At 39.6% G+C, this 19742-nt stretch overlaps 1 protein-coding gene across 4 annotated transcripts in view; it reads left to right on the forward strand.

The window, feature by feature from the left end:
• The window catches only part of TADA2A (transcriptional adaptor 2A), a 64851-nt gene that overhangs the window by 19752 nt on the left and 25357 nt on the right, over positions 1 to 19742 (forward strand). For all 4 annotated transcript variants that reach the window (XR_011166430.1, XM_069078041.1, XM_069078043.1 and 1 more), the window contains exons 5-8: positions 1144 to 1235; positions 3275 to 3432; positions 5361 to 5449; positions 6988 to 7060. Coding sequence is in view for 3 of the 4 variants with exons in the window: in XM_069078041.1 (XP_068934142.1) it covers positions 1144 to 1235; positions 3275 to 3432; positions 5361 to 5449; positions 6988 to 7060 (412 nt within the window). In the remaining variant the exon portion in view is untranslated. The remainder of the gene's footprint in view (positions 1 to 1143; positions 1236 to 3274; positions 3433 to 5360; positions 5450 to 6987; positions 7061 to 19742) is intronic.

Raw genomic sequence — 19742 nt, forward strand, 5'->3', positions numbered from 1 at the left:
TGGTGGCTGACGATTATTTTACATTTAAAAATAATTTTATTGATACTTTTTTTTTAATCCCCTACATTTGACAACATATCTCTTTTTCTCTGCCTGTCCTGGAGAGCCATCCCTTCTTAAAAGGAAGAAAAATAAGGAAAAAACCCAGTTCAGCAAAACTAACAACACATTGACCAAGTATGATTTAGGATGTTGTGTAGAACAGTGTTTCACACCCATAATTGCTCACCTTGTGAAAGAAAGAATAGATGTTCATTTTTTCTCTCTTCTTTGGGACCAAGCTTGGCAGTTATAACTTTATTTATTTATTTATTTTTATTTTTGAAGGGGGAGGGCAGGACAGTGGGGATTAAGTGACTTGCCCAAGGTCTCAGGGCTAGCAAATGTTGAGTGTCTGAGGCCAAATTTAAACTCAGGTCCTCCTGACTCCAGGGCCAGTGCTCTATTCATTGTGAAACCTAGCTGCCCCATTATCATTTTAAAGAGCTCAATTTCAATTGTTTTATTGTTATTCTTTCCATTTACACTGTTGTAGTCATTGTACATATTTTTTTCCTGATCTCCTTTTACTTCACCTTGCATCAGTTCATCTTTTCAGGCTTCTCTATGGTCCTTATATTCATCATTTTTTATAGCTAAGTTATATTCATTATATTCATTGGTTTAGCCATTCCCTGATTGATGAGCATCTACTTTGTTTCTGTTCTTCACTATTACAAAAAAAATGCTACTGTAAATATTTTGGTGTGTATAGGAATTTCTTCAGATTGATGGCCTCCTTGGGGCTTATTTCCCAGTAGTAGGATCTCTAGGTCAAACAGAATAGATAATTTCCCTTTCTTTGAATAAGGCCAGATTGAATTCTAGAATGGCCAGACCAATTCACAGCTCCTCTACACACTCCCTACATTACTGACTATTCTCATCTTTTGTCAGGTGATGATGTTTCCCAGAGAGAGTTTTGTACTGGGGGGAAATGGAGGTGGGAGACTAACAACTTATAGGAATTAGGTTCAGGGACCTTTTGGCACCACTACGATGCAAATCATTCAACGAGACTAGAAATAGTGGTCAGAGTTACTAGGATCCATTTCAACTGCTGTTTGTAGTTAATTGATTTTTGTAAAATCATTTTTCCTTCAGACCTCAGACTTTCCTGTCCTTGATCCCAGTTGGACTGCTCAAGAGGAAATGGCCCTTCTGGAGGCTGTGATGGACTGTGGCTTTGGAAACTGGTGAGAGTTTTAACAATTACCTTGCCCTGCCCTGCATGGTATTTTCCTCATCATGTCCCAGGAGAGGAGTTGCCTCTGGATAGACAGGGCCTTCAGGAAGAGTCCTGGAAGCAAGCTTCTGGCTGCTTGGAGATCTGTTCTGGTCTCTGTGCCTGAGGCAGCTAGGTGGCACAGTAGAGAGAATGCTAGATTGGGAGTCAGGAAGACCCAAATTCAAATCCTGCCTCAGATACTTATAAGCTTTGTGACCTTGAGCAGTCATTTAACCTCTCCTAACCTCAGTTTTTTTTCTCATCTAACATAAGGGTAATAATAGCACCTACCTAGCTGTGTGATCCTGGGAAAGTTACTTAATCTCTATTTGCCTTAATCCACTGGAAAAAAAAATGTGGCAAATCACTCCAATATCTGCCAGGAAAACCCCATGGACAGTATGGTCCCTCTGGTCATGAAGAGTCAGACACAACTAAACAATAACAACAACCTCACAGGGTTGTTGTAAGGATGAAGTGAGATAACATATGTAAAGTACTTTGCAAATCTTAAAATGCTATATAAATAATAGCTATTATTGTTGTTATTGTTATTATCACCACTACTACTATTCCAGTTTCCTTCTGTGCCTTGATGATGGATGAACTCACAGAGTGCATTGGGATGCTTAGGGGATCTACACAAAATCTGCTTGGTTACATCCTCACCAAAAGCATTGGTTTTTCCTGTTTGAATGTAACAAGTATCACTTTCTCATACAGGTCATTTTTCCTATCTGCTTTTATAGCTCCTCCTGTGCTGTACAAGGCTGAATCTCATTTCAGGGAGTCAGGCCCTTGGGGTAGATCTTTCTCACTTTTTGGTGATTCAGTCTCCACAGATTCCCTACTTGAATTTAAAAATCCCCCTCCCTCCTCTTAAACTGTGGTCCTGGGTAGAGCTGTCCAACATGCAAGGTCTTTGTCTTGAGACATTAAATGCATACTTGTAATGGGCCTAGAGTTTCATGCTTTTTCAAAGTACTTTTCTATACATAGTTTCATTCTGTCCTCATGATACCCCTGAGAAGTAGGTAGAGATGTGTATTATGGTCCTATTTTAACAGTGAGGGAATGGAGGTCGCTAAGAGTGAAGTAAGTTGACTATAGTTATATATTTGGTTGTCAGTAAATCCTGGTCTCCTGACTTCTATTTCTCCTATACTGTCTCACTTTATAATGTCTAAAGGACAGAAGTAGGAGGCTGAAGGCTTCACAATAGTTCCTAGCTTCTTCTTTTTGCTAAAATTCATTTATTCCACAATTTTTTTTATCAAGTGCCCATTCAATTGAATAAGCATTTATTAAATGCTGAGTATGAACCAATGTTCTAGGAGGTGCTGGTAATATAGACAAAAATGAAAGCATCCTTATCCTCAAAGAGTTTGCATCCTACTGGGCTGCCCTTGTGGGCCTAGTATTATACTAGGAATGGTGGGAGAAACAAAATGATGTCTGTTCTTGAGAATCTTACTGGATGGCTTTGGCCTGTTCCTTCATATTTTTTCTCTTCCTTCAAAGCAGGTTTGAGTTAATCCTCTCTTCATCTCCTTCCATATCCCCCACCCCAGTGCAGTCCTAAACAAAATGGGGCAAGGTTGGTGATATCCCTTCCCTCTCAGTGCAGTCAAAAAGCAAAACCAAGACAGTGGAGCTGTCTATCTTTGGGTAGTGATCCTTTCCTTACTGGCAAATCATTGGTCACAGATTTTAGGACTTGGGATAGTAACTTCCTATAACTGGTGGTAAAGTGAGGACTTCTAGTCCTCCACTTTTATTTCTTAGGCTGGCTGAATTTCAAAGGTCAAGATGGATTTAGACCTGGTGTGTACCTGTCTCATTTGTCTGCTGCTGCCTCTTAGTTTGGGGCTTCTGGTGTCAGATGTCAAACCTCTCATGGCTACAACTTTAAATAAGGCAAGAACAGACTGTGCTTCTTAAAGTTACCCATAAATGAAACCTTCCCCCATATGTCCCACATACACTTTTCCCTCTTCCCCCCTCTAGGCAGGATGTGGCCAATCAGATGTGCACCAAAACCAAAGAAGAATGTGAGAAACACTACATGAAACACTTCATCAACAATCCTCTTTTTGCTTCTACCCTGCTCAACCTCAAGCAAGCAGAGGAGGCAAAAACTGCCGACACAGCCATTCCATTCCAGTGTAAGTGCCTGCCTGTTGTTGTAAAGGACTGGGCTTGTCCCAGAGCCTGCTTTTTGACAATTGCAGATAATAATGGCCAGATGACTGACTGCTCCAGAACTTGGGAGAACCTGGTGAAAGAGGGAGGTGGAGTTGGCCAGGGCAGTTGCTGAGAACTGATACCATGAGGTGGCAGGGAGGGGACCCATAGCTGTGGACAGAATGCTAAGTTGGAAGTCAGGGCACCTAGGTCCTGTTTGCCCTTCCACACCTACTCATTGAACCTCTGCAGGTGTATCAAGTAACTTCACTGCCTGCATCCGTAAGATGAGACCTGAAAAAAAAAAAGTGACCCACCTCACTGGGCTGTTGTGAGGACAAGACTGTTGGCATGTCTCCTGCAGAGTTTGTTGTTGAAAGACACATTATAGACATGCACTGTGTTTGATTATTAATCATCCAATATTAAAGCCATGTGGTAATGCATTGTTATTGTCAGTACCAGTAATGGTGGCTCTTCTTTAAAATGTATTTTTAGTTTGTTGTGGCTGAGGGACTCATGGGCCTCTTTATAAGCATAACTAAAAACATGATGAATTATGAATGGGCATTGCTTCTGAATGGCCCAAAGCACAGGAGTAACAAGATACCAGTGCATTTCTCTCCCCCGCCACACCCCCCACTCCTAGCCTCAAATTGCCGCGACCGTAGCTTTACAGCTGTCTGATTCATGGTTTTATAATCAATTGGGAACGAAAAGGAAATCCAATAATATTCATCTGAGATCAGTAAATTGAGATTGTTCCAGAGAGTGAGGGACATGATGAAGAAGAGTAAATATTTGAGTCTGGAGAAATATTATGAAAACCTTCTTTCCTTACATTCAGTGTGTAAATGAAAAATTCATAGGGATCTCCCGAAGTTTCTTAAGGGGATTCGCTAAAGGATGTTTAAAATGTATTGAATTAAAACAACATTACTTCGTTGAAGTAGTTGGGGTGAGAAGGAACATCCAGATTCTTTATTCTCTTATTTATCCTTGAACTTTTATTGATCCTATCTGTTGTACATTGCTTCTTGGTGTTACTTTTTTTTTCTCACGTCACTATTTTGTTAAATGATTGAGTAAAACCCTACATTCTGACAGGGTCAAGTCCCCGTCTGACATATAATGACTGTGTGACCCTGGGCAAGACAGTAACCTCTCAGTGCTTTTGGTAACTCTCTGAAACTATACGTTTTGGAGAAGGTGCAACTTGCATTGGTGGAGGAAATTTCCTTTTCCAGGAGTTCCCTTTGTTTTTTTTTTTTTGGAGGGCAATTGGGGTTAAGTGACTTGCCCAAGGTCACAGGGCTAGTTTTTTGTGTTAAGTGTCTGAGGCCGGATTTGAACTCAGGTCCTCTTGATTCCAGGGCCGGAGCTCTATTCACTGCACCACCTAGCCGCCCCTCAGGAGTTCCCTTTGTTAATGAAATCACAGGTCCAATCCCAATTAATTAATAGTCATTAATTAATAGTCAATCAAAGCAGGTTTGAGTTAATCCTCTCTTCATCTCCTTCCATATCCTCCCACTCCAGTGCAGTCCCAAACTAGTCAATAGTCAATTAGTTGTCAATCAATAGCAATTGTCAATCAATAGCAATCAACAATCATTATTTTGATATACCTAGAAAAACTAAAAAAGAGGATTGTATCTTACTTTTTCAATGGGTGGAGGAGATGAAAGAAGGGAAAGAATTTGGCACTGAAAATAAAATTAAAAAAATTTTTAAAGAGCATTGTAGAGGAAATGGTAAATTTCTATTATGTAGTTTAAAAAAAATTATATTAAATTTAACAAAGTAGTAACAAAATTGCCCTTTTTATGCCCCCTTCTGAATTTCTTTTTGTTTTCTTTTTTGTGTGTATGTATGTGTTTTTTTAATATTAAATTCCAAACTCTTCCAGCTACAGATGATCCTCCAAGGCCTGCCTTTGATTCGTTGCTTTCCCGGGACATGGCAGGTTACATGCCAGCCCGAGCAGACTTCATTGAGGTAGGGAAACATAGCTCTTTCTTTGGGCACAAAGGCAGGATTTGCTTCTATTGAGGACTTTGACTTCAAATCTGGAAATTGGGCAGGACTGTGAGAGGGCTGTCATCAAGTAGTCCAGGGGGATGCATTTTTACACATGTGTATTGAAAGTTCAGTGGGCTGAAAGACCCATTGGGAAGCGTAGGCTTGCCATCACCCTTTCCATGACACATGACAGCCTCATTTATGTGGTAGTAGGAGTACTCGTTATTATCTTTACACTAATTCAATTCACTTAACATTTCCTGGAGTCCTGCTCTATGCTAGGCAGGAGTAGAATGACAGATGGAGAGCTGGATAAGAAGACTTAGGTTCAGGGCCCGCTTCTGATACTGCTGGCTCTGTTATTCTGTGAATGTCACTTAACTTCTCAGTGGCCTTGGCAACTCTCTGAGGCAATAAATGGCAAAGGATATGCTGATCTGAAATGTATGAAGGAGTTTCTTCATTGAAAGTTCTTCATACCAATTAAATCACAGGCCTGGTCCAAAAAGAAGGAAAAGAGAATGTATATAAAAACCATATTTACGTCTGAGAATGAATTTTAACATAACTTAGGGGTTCTGGAGGTGCTGGGGGTCCAACAGCTCATGATATTGCCATTTTGTTAATTTATCTATATTATAATCTTGTATTACTTTAGGGAATCATGATATCATCAGTATGAGCACTCCTTCCACTGGTACAGATTGCAATCCTCTTCTCCTTAGAGGAAAATTTTTATGAGTATCTGAGATCAAAAAGATTCACCACCCAGTGGCCAAATAACCAAATGCAGTTACCTGGATGGTGATAGGGCCAGCCACTGTGAACTTGATCTGCTTGATTCTTGGAAAACACACACACACACACACACACACACACACACACACACACACAGATCTCTAAGTAAGACTTTCATGTCTTAGAAACAACCTTGCAGATTCCCTCTTAAAATTTATTGACCTGCCACAAAATGGCCCTGGCCTCAGGAGATCCCATTACATCTGTAGCTTATGATTGTACTTAACCGCACTTATCACTCATGTGCATTCAGCTTTTGAACCAACCCATTGACACAGCCAGTGCTACCTTTCATGTCCATTGTCAACACATAGTATTACAAAGGAACACAGCTTTCAAGGAATGAATTAAATCTGACATTTTTGCCTTGGCATTTAGCACCCTGGGGGTTTACTGGAGGGTGTGGGCTTCAGTTTGTTTTTGAAACTAAACTGGCCTATTTTTCGCTTCTCTTGATTGTTTACTTTGGAATTCTCAGAAGTACTCACACTTATGCTACTTATTAAGTGTTTTTCTACTGGGTAAGTCCCCCATCTGCCCCCAGATTTCCTCTACTTTACTATTAATTACTTAAAAGAAGATATCCTGACCTCTTGCCATGTAGAGTGTCTTGCAATAGGTGTCCCACTGGATACTATCTCCTTTGGCATCATGTCCAAACTTGATTAACTCAAGCGGATGGGGCTGGGCTGGGGGATTTGTGTCTCTTTTCACAGGAGTTTGACAATTACGCAGAATGGGACTTGAGAGATATTGATTTTGTTGAAGATGACTCAGACATTTTACACGGTGAGTTTGGGAAACCTCTGGTCAAAATCCTGTGATTATAGATTTAGAGATGAAAGGGACCTTAGAGATCATCTGATCTGACCCCCACCTCTTACAGGTGAGGAACCTGAGACCCAGAACAGGCCTCTCTTGCTAATTCACCAAAATTATAATTTTGCATTACTTTAGGGATTCATAATTTCATCAGTTTGAGCACTCCCTCCATCAACACCAATTACAATTCTTTCCCTCTTAGTAGAAAATCTTTATGAGTATCTGTGTGGTCAGCCAGTATGAACTTGGCAATGCTGACCCTCTAAAATGACTTGCCTAAAGTCCTGCAGGTAGGAAGTCAGAGAGTTGGGATTCAAACCCAGGTGCTCCAATGTCAAATCCAGCATTCTTTCAGCTGCCTTACATTGGCTGAAGTAAGAGAATAAGGCCTTTATGAAGGTGGGGCTAATCATCCTATGCACAGTTTGAAACCCCCTATATCTCCAATTATGTGGTCTTCCTCTTGTCCAAGAGGAACCTCCAGGGGAACAGACCTATCTGTGTGGCATGGCCTTCACAGCTTTCCTGGGGACAAAGAAGAACAGTGTAAAAACTTTAAGATTTTAATGATGATAGTCCCCGGCATTCTTGAGTATTCCCCTTGCAAATATGAGTTTGATAAGCCTAAAATTTGCCAGAAGAAAAAACAGGAAAGTTAGCATTCTACAGGAGTTGAGTGTGCAGGGAGGAAGATTTTGGCTTTCTCTCTGCTCAATACCGTTGAATTTTCTGCACTCCTATGCTTGCATTTCTGTAGTTCTTACCTTAATTATCTATGATTCATTTCTACCCTTTTCTGGTAACTTAAACTATGAATGCAAAAGGGCTTTTAAGAGTGGGAGACATTGTCCCTCTTCTTCCCCTGCCCATCCATGATTAACTGCATATTCAAAAAACCTGCAAAGGTCAGTGTGCTCTTTGCCAGCAGTCCAGAATCCAGCAGGATACAGCTGATAAATAACAAGGACCTGAATTCCCCAGTCCCCAGTCTCTTCACTTTTTGTGAATGTTCTTTTACCCATTTCCTTCAAAGCTGCTCCTTAAGTGGGAAGGAGCAGCAGGGTAGGCCAACAGATTTGGAGTTATCATTCACTGACTTATCTGTGTGACCTTGGGCAGATCACTTAAGCATTCCAGGCCTTGGTTTTCTCATCTCTAGGAATACAATTCAACAGGCCTTTAGGTTATGCCCAAGGCACTCTGCTAAGTGTTGGGGACACAAGGGTCCCTGCTTTGAACATACTTAGATCTTCTTGGAGGAGACCACATCACCCAATCTGTCAATCAACAGGCACTTGTTAGTGGCTACTGTTTGCCTTGCACGATGTTAAGTGGTAGAGAACCAGGGACAAAACAATCCTTGAGGAGTTTCCATTCTATTAGGAAGGAGGGGGAAGTGTACAATGTAAACACAGATGAGAAAATACATAACACATATGAGATGAATAAATAGTTGAGCTAGATGACAAACTCTAACCCAAGGATCCTTTTTGAATCATCAATTACTTTTGCATTTTGGATTAAGGCCTACTCTCACTGGGAGGGCAGTTTGATTCTGCTCACTCCAAGGGAGCAGCCTAGGAATTTGATAGATTCTATCTGTGACCAAGAGAGTTTCCATGAAAATTTTAACTTAAAAAAAAATTCTCTGTACATATAGCTTTAGAGGTTTTCTTTGCAAATTTCTTTCCCTCCTCTTCCCTCCTACATGACTTTGCAGAAAGACGAAGTGAGTCAGTTTCTACTAAAAGAGGAAAGCTTAACAGCCAGTCACTTTGGGGCCCATCAGCTTCCTTATATTTGTTCTTTCTTACCCATCAGTATCTTTTCCTTTTCAGTCCCAGTGATTCATGACGTTGCTCTTTCTCACCTCCTGTGGGATTCCTTCATATTTCTCCCCCTCTTCCAAATCAACTTTAGTTAAAGCCTCATGCACTGCCTGACTCTTAGCTCCTTTTGCTGGAGCCCTGGACTTTCACATTACAAGAAGGGCAGCCTTGTGGAAAGCAGCCTCCTGGGAGATGTTCTTCAGGAATTTGAACCCCAGGGAGGCACGAGTCTGACCTTATGATGTAGGATGGGGTGGGGTGCTGGTGGGGGGTTGGATCGAACACTGGACCCAGGAGACATGGGTTCAAATTCTCCCTTACTAGCTGTATCACTGCAGACAATCTCTGTGAGCCTCTGTATAGTGAGACTTAGGATCCCTGAAACTTCCCCTTTGTAGAATTGTTGTAAGGGAAATTACAGATTGAAAACATGACACAAGTGGGCATTTAGTGAGAATGGAGCTTGCTGCCATATTTGGATTATAGTTTTAGAGCTGGAGATGATCTGAGAAGCCATCAGGTTTAACATCCTCAGATGACAGATGAGCAGAATGAGGCACGTAGAGGTTAAGTTACTTGCCCAGGATCACACAACTAGTAAGACTTGAACCCATGTCTTTCTGACTCCAAGACCAGTGGCTACTCCTCAGTGCACCTCACTGTCATTTCTCAACAGTAATAAGGCAACCACAGTGACAGTGGAGTATGTTTGTTTTTTCATTTGATTTGCCATTCTGATTACCCATAAACTGTGCTATTAGGCTTCTTCTAAATTTAGTACTGACAGAACTGCAGTTAGCAGGTTAAAAAAGCCCTAATTGATTCCCAGTCCATATTCCAGGCAGGAGGTTCCTGCCATCTCCATCACTAGTTTTCATTCAACTTGAGTTAGTGCTCAGCACAATGTAGTAGGATTTAGGTAAGAGCTGGATTTATGATTTCATTGGTAGAGGAAACTCCCTTTACCAATGCCAGTACATAGTATACCCCTTTTATACATCAGTAAATGTGTGAGGCACGACCTGAGCCTGTGTCTTCTGGACTCCTAAGTCCATTCAGTGTCTCTTTTCTGCACCCTCCATGGTGGCTTGGGAGACTGCAGGCCATTTAGTTGTGACACTTTTGAAGGATGCTCAGACCAAAGAAGATGAGAGCCAGCAGGTATGGTGCCTGCTTTAGGGCTTGGTGGGCTTAGAAATGGTTCCTCCCATGACACAACTTGAGAACTCCCTCTGTGCAGCCCCTCCCCTCCCAGATGTGAGATGAAGAGGAAACAAGACAGAGGAGAAGAAAGAGAAGCTCAGGGAAATTTCCAAGGACCATTGAAGAATGGGAATTGAGAACCACCATGGCCCTGTGGCTGCAATGGAAATAGAGACATGTGGCCTTGTCCCAGGCTTGCCTCTACTCATTGGGTGATCTTAGGCAAGCCATTGGAACCTCCCTTTTGTCCCTTCACTGCTAATAAAGAGAGGGTGACATTTATTAGTCAGTATGTGTGTTTTGGATAAAAAGATGGTGCATAACCTAAAGTGGCATTATTACCTTTGCTTTACCCCATTATGCAATTTTAGTTATTGTTAAATGCATTCCTTATAAATTTTCCCACTGGTCAGTACTTAAAAGGAATAACTTGATGGCATGTAGCAGAATGACTGATGCCTCCAAACCAAGCCACCCATTGCCTACCCCAACAAAGACTTTTATTCATGAACTTTTTTACTCATGGAGTTTATTGTAGATAGGCAGTCTCTAGTGGAAAGAATGATGGACTTAGGAAGATCTGAGTTCATCTCCTGACCCTTAGTAGGTATAGGACCCTGGACAAGTCTCTTTACCTCTCTTATTCTTAGTTTCCTCATCTGTAAAAAGGGAGAGTAGTGTAGGTAATACCTACCTCACAGGGTTGTGATGAGCATCTGATGAGACAGCATATACAGAGTGCTTTGCAGACATCAAGAAGAGCCAACTAAATGGAAGATACTATTATTTAATAAAAAATGAATGTTCCATCGTGGAAGTCTAGGTTACAGTGGAGAGACAATTAATTGTATCCTAGCCCCTTGGGAAGGACTTTCAGAAAGGACTAAGGAGGGAATGTGTGATGGAATGGAAGGGGTGCTAGCTTTTGAATGGATCAGGGCACTGGGTTCAAACCCCAGTTCTGATGTTTACTGCCTTTATTACCTTGAGCTTAATTTCCCTGTGGCTCAGTCAGTTTCTTCATCTGTAAAATGAGGTTAAAAAAATTGAGAAGGTTAGACCAGATGGCCTCTGTGGTCCCTTCTAGATCTATTAGATCTATGATCTTATGATCCTGTAAATGGGGCAGTGATCCCCATTTGCAAAGTTTGGAGAACAAGGGGAGGAATATTATAGGACCTACTATGGTACCTGCCCATCTTTTACCAAGAGGGAAGCCATTATTGCTTCAAGAAGATATAACTCTGGGGATCCTTAGCTTCTTTTCCTCTGATTCTATGTTCCTTAATACAACTGATTATTAAGATTCCTCTCTTATCCATGATACCATTTCCTTGTGTCAGTGCCCTTTCATGAAACTTTTTTCTTTCATGAATCTGTAGATTTCTGTTGCCTTAGGCATTCTTGAATCCTCAAGTACTTCCCACCATTGGTTCCTCACAGTGCAGGCAAGAATGAAGTCATGGGAGTTTCTTCAACAGAATTTCAAGGAATTCCTCTAACATTAGGTTACCTTTCTCCTATTTGAGAAACAGACATTGAGGAAGAGAAGAGGCCAAATGGCCAAGGCATGGATCTCAGCTTTGTTCCATCTTCTGTGGCCTGTGTCTCTAATTCTTGCTGTGTTTGATCACTTCAGTCATGTCCTACTTTTCATGACCTCATTTTGGAGTTTTCTTGGCAAAGATACTTGGAGTGATTTGCCATTTCCTTCCCCAGCTCATTTTACAGATGAGGACCTGATATAAAAAGGGTTAAGTGACTTGCCTAGGGTCACACAACTAGTACATATATGAGGCCAAATTTGAACTCAGGATGATGAGTCCTCTTTTGACTCCAAGCCCAATACTCTATTTGCTGTACCACCTAGCTGCTCCATTTAATCCTTACCTTCTTCCTTTGTGTAGCACAAAGAGATCCAGCTTGGATCTTTAGTCCATTTACCTCTTGACAATACCTCACCCTTGTTGATAATTTGTCCCGGTTTTGTGTCTGAAGCATCATAGGCATATCATACATTCCTTGGATTTTTGTGGCTCTTCCAAAGAGCTCTCTCACATTAGTTGCCTCATATAACCTTACAATATTCCTGGGATGTAGGATTAGGTATTTAAAAAAACATTTCATAGAAGGGGAGAGAGATACACACACTCATCCACACCCACCCACTCAGAAGTGAGTGATTTGCCTAAGGTCCTATTGTTAGGGAATGAACCAAGACCGCAGCTTTTATCCACTTAGTCATACTATCAACTCCCATCAGATTAATGGTGTGCTTCTCCAGAAGGGAGGTCACAGAGAAAAAGATTAAAGAGGCTTTGCCCCCTTCTTCCAGTGAATACTTGACCCACAGGTTTCTACTGCTGTGATTGCAACAGGGATTATAATTGGCCTGGCTGCTCTGTGGCCATCAAGTCAGTTTTTTTCCCCCAGGGAAGCAGCAAGTGTCTTCTGTTAGAAAAATAGAAACATGTTGTCTGCTATTTTGAATAGTCTTGGAAATATATTGTGGTAGGCAGGAGTGCCTCTGATTTCTGCCCACCTCTTAAAATATTTTAGGGCCAGCAATTTAAAAAGCTTCACCGTTGGTCCCACATGTGATCAAAGAGAGACCCAAAAGTAGGGATTTCAACTGTCTTGCATCAGTGTGTGTGTGACTTGTTGGGTGATGGTGTTTGTTTTTTTTTTTTCAGTAGTCTCTGTCTGGTCTTTTGCTCATTCTCCCTCTCTCAGCTGTTTTAAGTAAACCAAGAACCAACAATTCCTATTCTTGCTGTGTCTGTCTTCTCATTCCTATTCTGCTTGCATTACTGTGGTAGTCCCTGAGTTATTCACGCATTCAAGATCTTGTAATCAGTCGCCTTTCTCTGAATGTACTTTATAAAGAAAAAAAGGAGATGGCTTTGAATATGAATTTTACTCTGGGTAGATTCCAGTTTTTCTCCTCCTCCCATTTGTTTCTGGCCCTGTGTGTTCCTTTCCCTCTCTTGTTTTTTTACCCCCAAAGCCATTTGTACAAGTTTCAACTTTACTGAGAAGATCAAACAACAGGGCCGATTATCAGGAGTATTTATAGAATTTTTCCAACACAATCTCTTCATGTTTTTTCATTAAGTCCTTCCCACACAGATCCCAGAAAATAACATGGTAGGTTAATGTCTTGGAAGTTAAAAGAGTAAAGGAAAGAATTTGTCAGACAACTGAACTCATTACCCTCATTCTTCTTTCTGTCCTAAGCTGTGAGTTTTCTAAGTGTGCCCAGCCTTATGGGAGACACAGTAAAATGTCATTTAAAAACACCTTGATATTGTGTAAAATCTTTTTGGCTTTATTTCAGGTCACCACATGTCCCCATGTGGATAATGAGAACGTGTGTGTGTGTGTGTGTATGTGTATAATGGAGAGACCATGTACGTGGTAGAATGTAACAAGTATCTGGTATAGGATCAGAAAGACCTGAGTTTGAATCCTACCTCCGATCTAATTCTGTGACCATGGCCAAGTCACTTAATATCTCTGAGCCTCAGTTTTCCCGTCTATGAAACAGGGCTTATAATATCTGAATGAATAAAACATTTGTTAATCACTTAACTCTGTGCAAAACACTATGCTAAGTGCTGGAGTTACAAATAGAGTCAAATACAAAATACAATGTGAGCCCCTACTCTCAAGGAGCTCATGTTTTAATGGGGAAGACAGCACATAAGGAAGGTTTCAGCCTCAGGTCAGATGGAAAGGTCACATGATCCTTAGGATACATCTGTTGTGAGGTTCAAATAAGATTATTTTATATAAAACATTTTGCAAACCTGAAGCACTAGATAAATGTAAGCTATTATTGTTATCCTCATTAATAATTTCTGTCAATATAACACGGAAAGTGACAATGGGGCATTACTCTTGTTCACCAACACTTATTTTGAGGGGGGCTCTGATTTGTCTGAATTTTTAGACGGAAAAGCCACACTTAAAATCTCTCCTAAAATATACTTAAACCATAATATTTAGGAAGAAAAATAAGAATAATACTTTATCAAGCTTTAGTGATGTCTGGGGAAAGGCCAAGTTTTTTTTTTTCTTTATTAATTTGTTTGTTTACTTTGAGTTTACAAGATTCAGTTCTCCAGTTCTTTGAGTTTCAAATTTTCTCCACCTCCCCCCCCCCCCCGCCCTCCCTTCCCCCATGGCGGCATATAATCAGGTATAGGATCTGAAGATACTTTCCCATTACATATTGGTCAGGTTGAAAAGAAGGATTCTAACAGATGAAATGAACGATGGGAAAGAGGAAACCAAACAAGAAAGAGAAAGAGAGCAGGTAATTTGCTTCAATCTGCATTCAAATTCTGTTCTTTCTGGTTCTTTCTCTGAGTGTAGACATCTCTCTCCATCATGAGTCTTTTGGAGTTTACTTGTAGCCTTGCATTTCTGAGAAGAGTCCGGCCTATCAAAGTTGGTCATCACACATACGTTGTGTCTGTAATGATGTACAAATTTTTCCTGGTTCTGTCTGCTCTTCTCACTCAGCATCAGTTCGTATAAGCCTCTCCAGGTAGATATTAAGTTCATCTGCTCTTCATTTCTTATGATGTAATAGTATTCCATTACATTCATATACCATAACTTGTTTAGCCATTCCCCAATTGATGGCATCCCCTTCAATTTCCAATTCTTTGCCACCACAAAAAGAACTGCTATAAATATTTTTGGACATATGGGTCTTCCTCCCACTTCTGTGATCTCTTTGGGATACAACCCTAGAAGTGGTATTGCTGGGTCAAAGGATATGAAATTATTTATAGCCCTTTGGGCATAATTCCAGATTGCTTTCCAGAATGGTTGGATCAGTTCACAACTCCACCAGCAGTGCATTAGTGTTCCAATTTGTCCACATCCTCTTCAGCATTTATCATTTTCCTGTTTTGTCATCTTAGCCAATCTGACTGATGAGATGTGGTACCTCAGAGTTGTTTTGATTTGCATTTCTCTAATCAATAGTGATTTAGAGCATTTTTTCATATGCTTATAAATATCTTTAATTTCTTCTTCTGTAAACTGCCTGTTCATATCCTTTGACCATTTACCATTGAGGAATGACTTTTGACTCAATTCTCTGTATATTTTTGAAATGAGTTCTTTATCAGTGACATAGGTTATAAAAATTCTTTCCTAATTTTCCACTTCCCTCTTAATCCTGGTTACATTGGCTTTGTTTGTACAGAAGCTTTGCAATTTAATGTAATCAAAATTATCCATATTGCATTTTAAAATGCCCTCTAATTCTTGTTTGGTTATAAAGTCTTCACCTCTCCACAAATCTGACAGGTAAACTATTTCTTGCTTTCCCAGATTGCTTAGAGTATCAGCCTTTATACCTAGATCATGCACCCATTTAGACTTGATTTTGGTATATGGTGTTAGATAATGGTCTATGCCCAGTTTCTGCCATACTATATTCCAGTTTTCCCAGCAGTTTTTGTCAAATAGTGAGTTCTTATCCCCAAAACTGGAATTTTTTTGGGGGTTTATCAAACAGTAGATTACTATAGTCATTGACTGCTGAGTCTTGTGTACCCAATCTATTCCATTGATCCACTACTTTATTCCTCAGCCAGTACCAAGTAGTTTTGAGGACTGCTGCTTTATAGTACAGATTAAAATCTGGTATAGCTAGTCCACCATCCCTAGCATTTCTTTTCATTAATTCCCTTGATATTCTGGACCTTTTGTTCTTCTAAATGAATTTTGTTACCATTTTTTCTAGCTCTATAAGGTAGTTTTTTGGTAAACTGATTGGTATGGCACTAAATATATAATTTAATTTAGGTAAAATTGTCATTTTTATTATATTAGCTCGACCCAGCCATGAGCAATTGATGTCTTTCCAGTTAGTTAGATCTGACTTTATTTGTGTGAAAAGTGTTTTGTAGTTGTGTTCATATAGGTCTTGGCTTTGTTTTGGCAGGTAGATGCCCAAATATTTTATAATGTCTACAGTAACTTTAAATGAGTTTTCTCTTTCTATCTCTTGCTGTTGAATTTCATTAGTAATATACAGAAATGACAAGGATTTATGTGGGTTGATTTTATATCCTGCAACTTTGCCAAATTTATTTATTGTCTCAAGTAATTTTTTACTTGCTTCTCTAAGTATATCATCATATCATCCGCAAAGGGTGATACCTTGGTCTCTTCTTTGCCTAATTTGATTCCTTTGATTTCTTTTTTTTCTCTAATTGCTACTGCTAACATTTCTAGTATCACATTGAATAAGAGGGGTGATAGTGGACATCCTTGTTTCACTCCTGATCTTATTGGAAATGCTTCTAGCTTCTCCCCATTACATATAATACTTGCTGATGGCTTTAAATAGATGCTACCTATTATTTTAAGGAAGGCTCCATTTATTCCTATACTTTCTAGTGTTTTTAATAGGAATGGACGTTGTATTTTGTCAAAAGCCTTTTCTGCATCTATTGAGATAATCATGGTTTCTGCTACTTTTATTGTTGATTGTAATGTAATGCCAAGGAAAGGCAACTTCCCAGGTTCAAAATACCAGCATAGGTGCTCTCTATTTTATTCAGTAACAAACCCAGAACAGAGAAGATCAAAACATGACATCATTCAAAATACAGCATTTACTAAGTGTGATTAAATCATCTCCAAGGCCTACCCCACCCCAGGACTTTCCAATCATTCAATCAATTACAAAGTCTCTGTTCCAAATACTTCTCCACCCCTAGGCTATACCTTAATTAAGTCCACCACAAAGCCCCTCTTCTCAAATGGAGATTAGTTTCCAAACATAAGTAAAATACATTCATTTGCTCAACCATAGAACACAAAAAGGTCAAAATTTCCCCACCCCTGGATCACAATTGAATCTACCCCAGAGTTACATCAAGTTTAAACACAGCACTTAATACCCAAATGGAGGTCTTTTCTTCATCTTGACACGAGGCAAGTTCTCAGCAATCTTAGTTCCTGGAGAGACAAGGCTTAGCAAGGCCATAAGATACATTGCCAGTCCCTTCATGAATTTATCCTCTGTCTGTAGAACAGTCCTAGAACCCCTGAACACATTAGCAAAGCCCTCTCCCAGGATTTCTGTAAACATACAACAAGAAAATCCTTCTTCAGGGCTTCTGAACCAACAGAAAGGCTCCCAGACCCCTGCAACAACAGCACTGTCCTTCACCAGTGGACAGTATTCATTCTGTCTGCCGGACAGTCTCCAGACCCCTGCAACAACAGTACTGTCCCTCACCAGTGGACAGTATTCACTCTCAGTACTGTCCCTCACCAGTGGACAGTATTCACTCTCTGTCTGCAGGACAGTCTCAGGCCTTCTTAACCAAATGCCAGGTTCCAGGACTTCTTCAACAGGACAGTCTTTCACCAGTGGACAAATCTGGCAAAATAACATCAAAACAGACAGACAAAGTACCAGCAAAACAGCCATGTCTCCTCAGTCCTTGGCAGCTCAGGGGGCAGGTCTCAAAAGTCCAGGGCAATTCAAAGCGGCCACCAGCAATCTCTTAGTCTCTCTCCACGAGGTGCTGCTTCCAAAAAGAACTTCCGCCTCTCTCTAGTGTCTCTCCAAATCTACGTCACCAGCTCCTCCCAGTCAGGACTTTCTTTTCACATCAAAAAGTCCATCCCACAGGTGGGATTAACAAGCTCTGGGTTTTAATACAATCAATTTGAAAACCAAGCCAATACAGGGGAATCTTTAATTGCCATTACTATCACAGCTTCTCCCCATTACATATAATACTTGCTGATGGCTTTAAATAGATGCTACCTATTATTTTAAGGAAGGCTCCATTTATTCCTATACTTTCTAGTGTTTTTAATAGGAATGGACGTTGTATTTTGTCAAAAGCCTTTTCTGCATCTATTGAGATAATCATGGTTTCTGCTACTTTTATTGTTGATATGATCAATTATACTGATGGTTTTCCTAATATTAAACATCCTTGCATTCCTGGAATAAATCCTACCTGATCAAAGTGTATTATTCTTGAGATAAGTTGCTATAGTCTTTTTGCTAATATTTTATTTAAAATTTTTGCATCTATATTCATGAAGGAGATTGGTCTATAATTTTCTTTCTCTGTTTGATCTCTTCCTGATTTAGGTATCAGTACCATATTTGTGTCATAAAAAGAATTTGGTAGGACTCCTTCTTCACTAATTTTCCTGAATAGTTTGTAGAGTATTGGAATCAATTGTTCTTTAAATGTTTGATAGAATTCACTAGTAAATCCATCTGGCCCTGGAGATTTTTTCCTAGGGGGTTCACTGATGACTTGTTCGATTCTTTTTCTGAGATGGGGTTATTTAAGTAATTTACTTCTTCTTCAATTAATTTGGGCAACCTATATTTTTGTAAATTCATCCATTTCACTAAGATTGTCAAATTTATGTGCATACAACTGGGCAAAATAATTCCTAATTATTGTTTTAATCTCCTCTTCATTGGTGGTAGGTTCACCCTTTTCATTTTTGATGCTCATTATTTGGTTTTCTTCTTTTTTTTTTATCATATTGACTAAGGATCTATCAATTTTATTTTTTTTTCATAAAACCAGCTCTCAGCTTTATTTATTAATTCAATAGTTTTCTTAATTTCAGTTTTATTAATCTCTCCTTTCCATATTTCTAATTTAGTATTTAATTGGGGATTTTCAATTTGTTTTTTTTCTAGCTTTTTCAATTGTATGCCCAATTCATTTACCTCTCTTTTCTCTAATTTATTCATGTATGCACTCAGGGATATAAAACTTCCCCTAAGAACCGCCTTTGCTGCAACCCACAAATTTTGGTATATTGTCTCATTATTGTCATTCTCTTGAATGAAATTACTGATTGTTTCTATGATTTCTTGTTTGACCCACTCATTCTTTAGGATTAAATTGTTTAGTTTCCAATTAGTTTTTAGTCTGTCTTTCCATGGCCTTTTCATTGCATATGATTTTTATTGCATCATGATCTGAGAATGATGCATTTAATAGTTCTACCTTTCTGCACTGAATTGTGAGGTTTTTATGTCCTAGTACATGGTCAGTTTTTGTGTATGTGCCATGTACCACTGAGAAGAAGGTATATTCCTTTTTATCCCCATTCAATTTTCTCCAGAAATCTATCATACCTACCCTCTCTAAAATTCTATTCACCCCCTTAACTTCTTTCTTGTTTATTTTGAGGTTGGATTTATCAAGCTCAGAGAGGGGGAGGTTAAGGTCTCCCACTAGTATAGTTTTTCTGTTTCTTCCTCTAATTCCCTTACTGTCTCCTCTAGAAATATGGATGCTATACCACTTGGTGCATATATGTTAAGTAATGGTATTGCTTCATTCTAAATGGTGCATTTTAGCAGGATATAGTTTCCTTCCTTATCTCTTTCAATTAGATCAATTTTTGCTTTTGCTTTATCTGAGATAAGAATTGCTACCCCTGCTTTTTTTTTTACTGTAGCTGAGGCATGATATACTTTACTCCAGCCTTTTACCTTTACCCTGTGTGTATCCCTCTGTTTCAGATGTGTTTCTTGTAAACAGCATATTGTAGGATTATGGTTTTTAATCCATTCTGCTATCTGCCTCCATTTT

Source organism: Petaurus breviceps, unplaced genomic scaffold, assembly GCF_028583685.1.
Source record: "Petaurus breviceps papuanus isolate PSGF00001 unplaced genomic scaffold, PetGlider_PUasm1.0 91023, whole genome shotgun sequence".
NCBI lineage: Eukaryota > Metazoa > Chordata > Mammalia > Diprotodontia > Petauridae > Petaurus > Petaurus breviceps.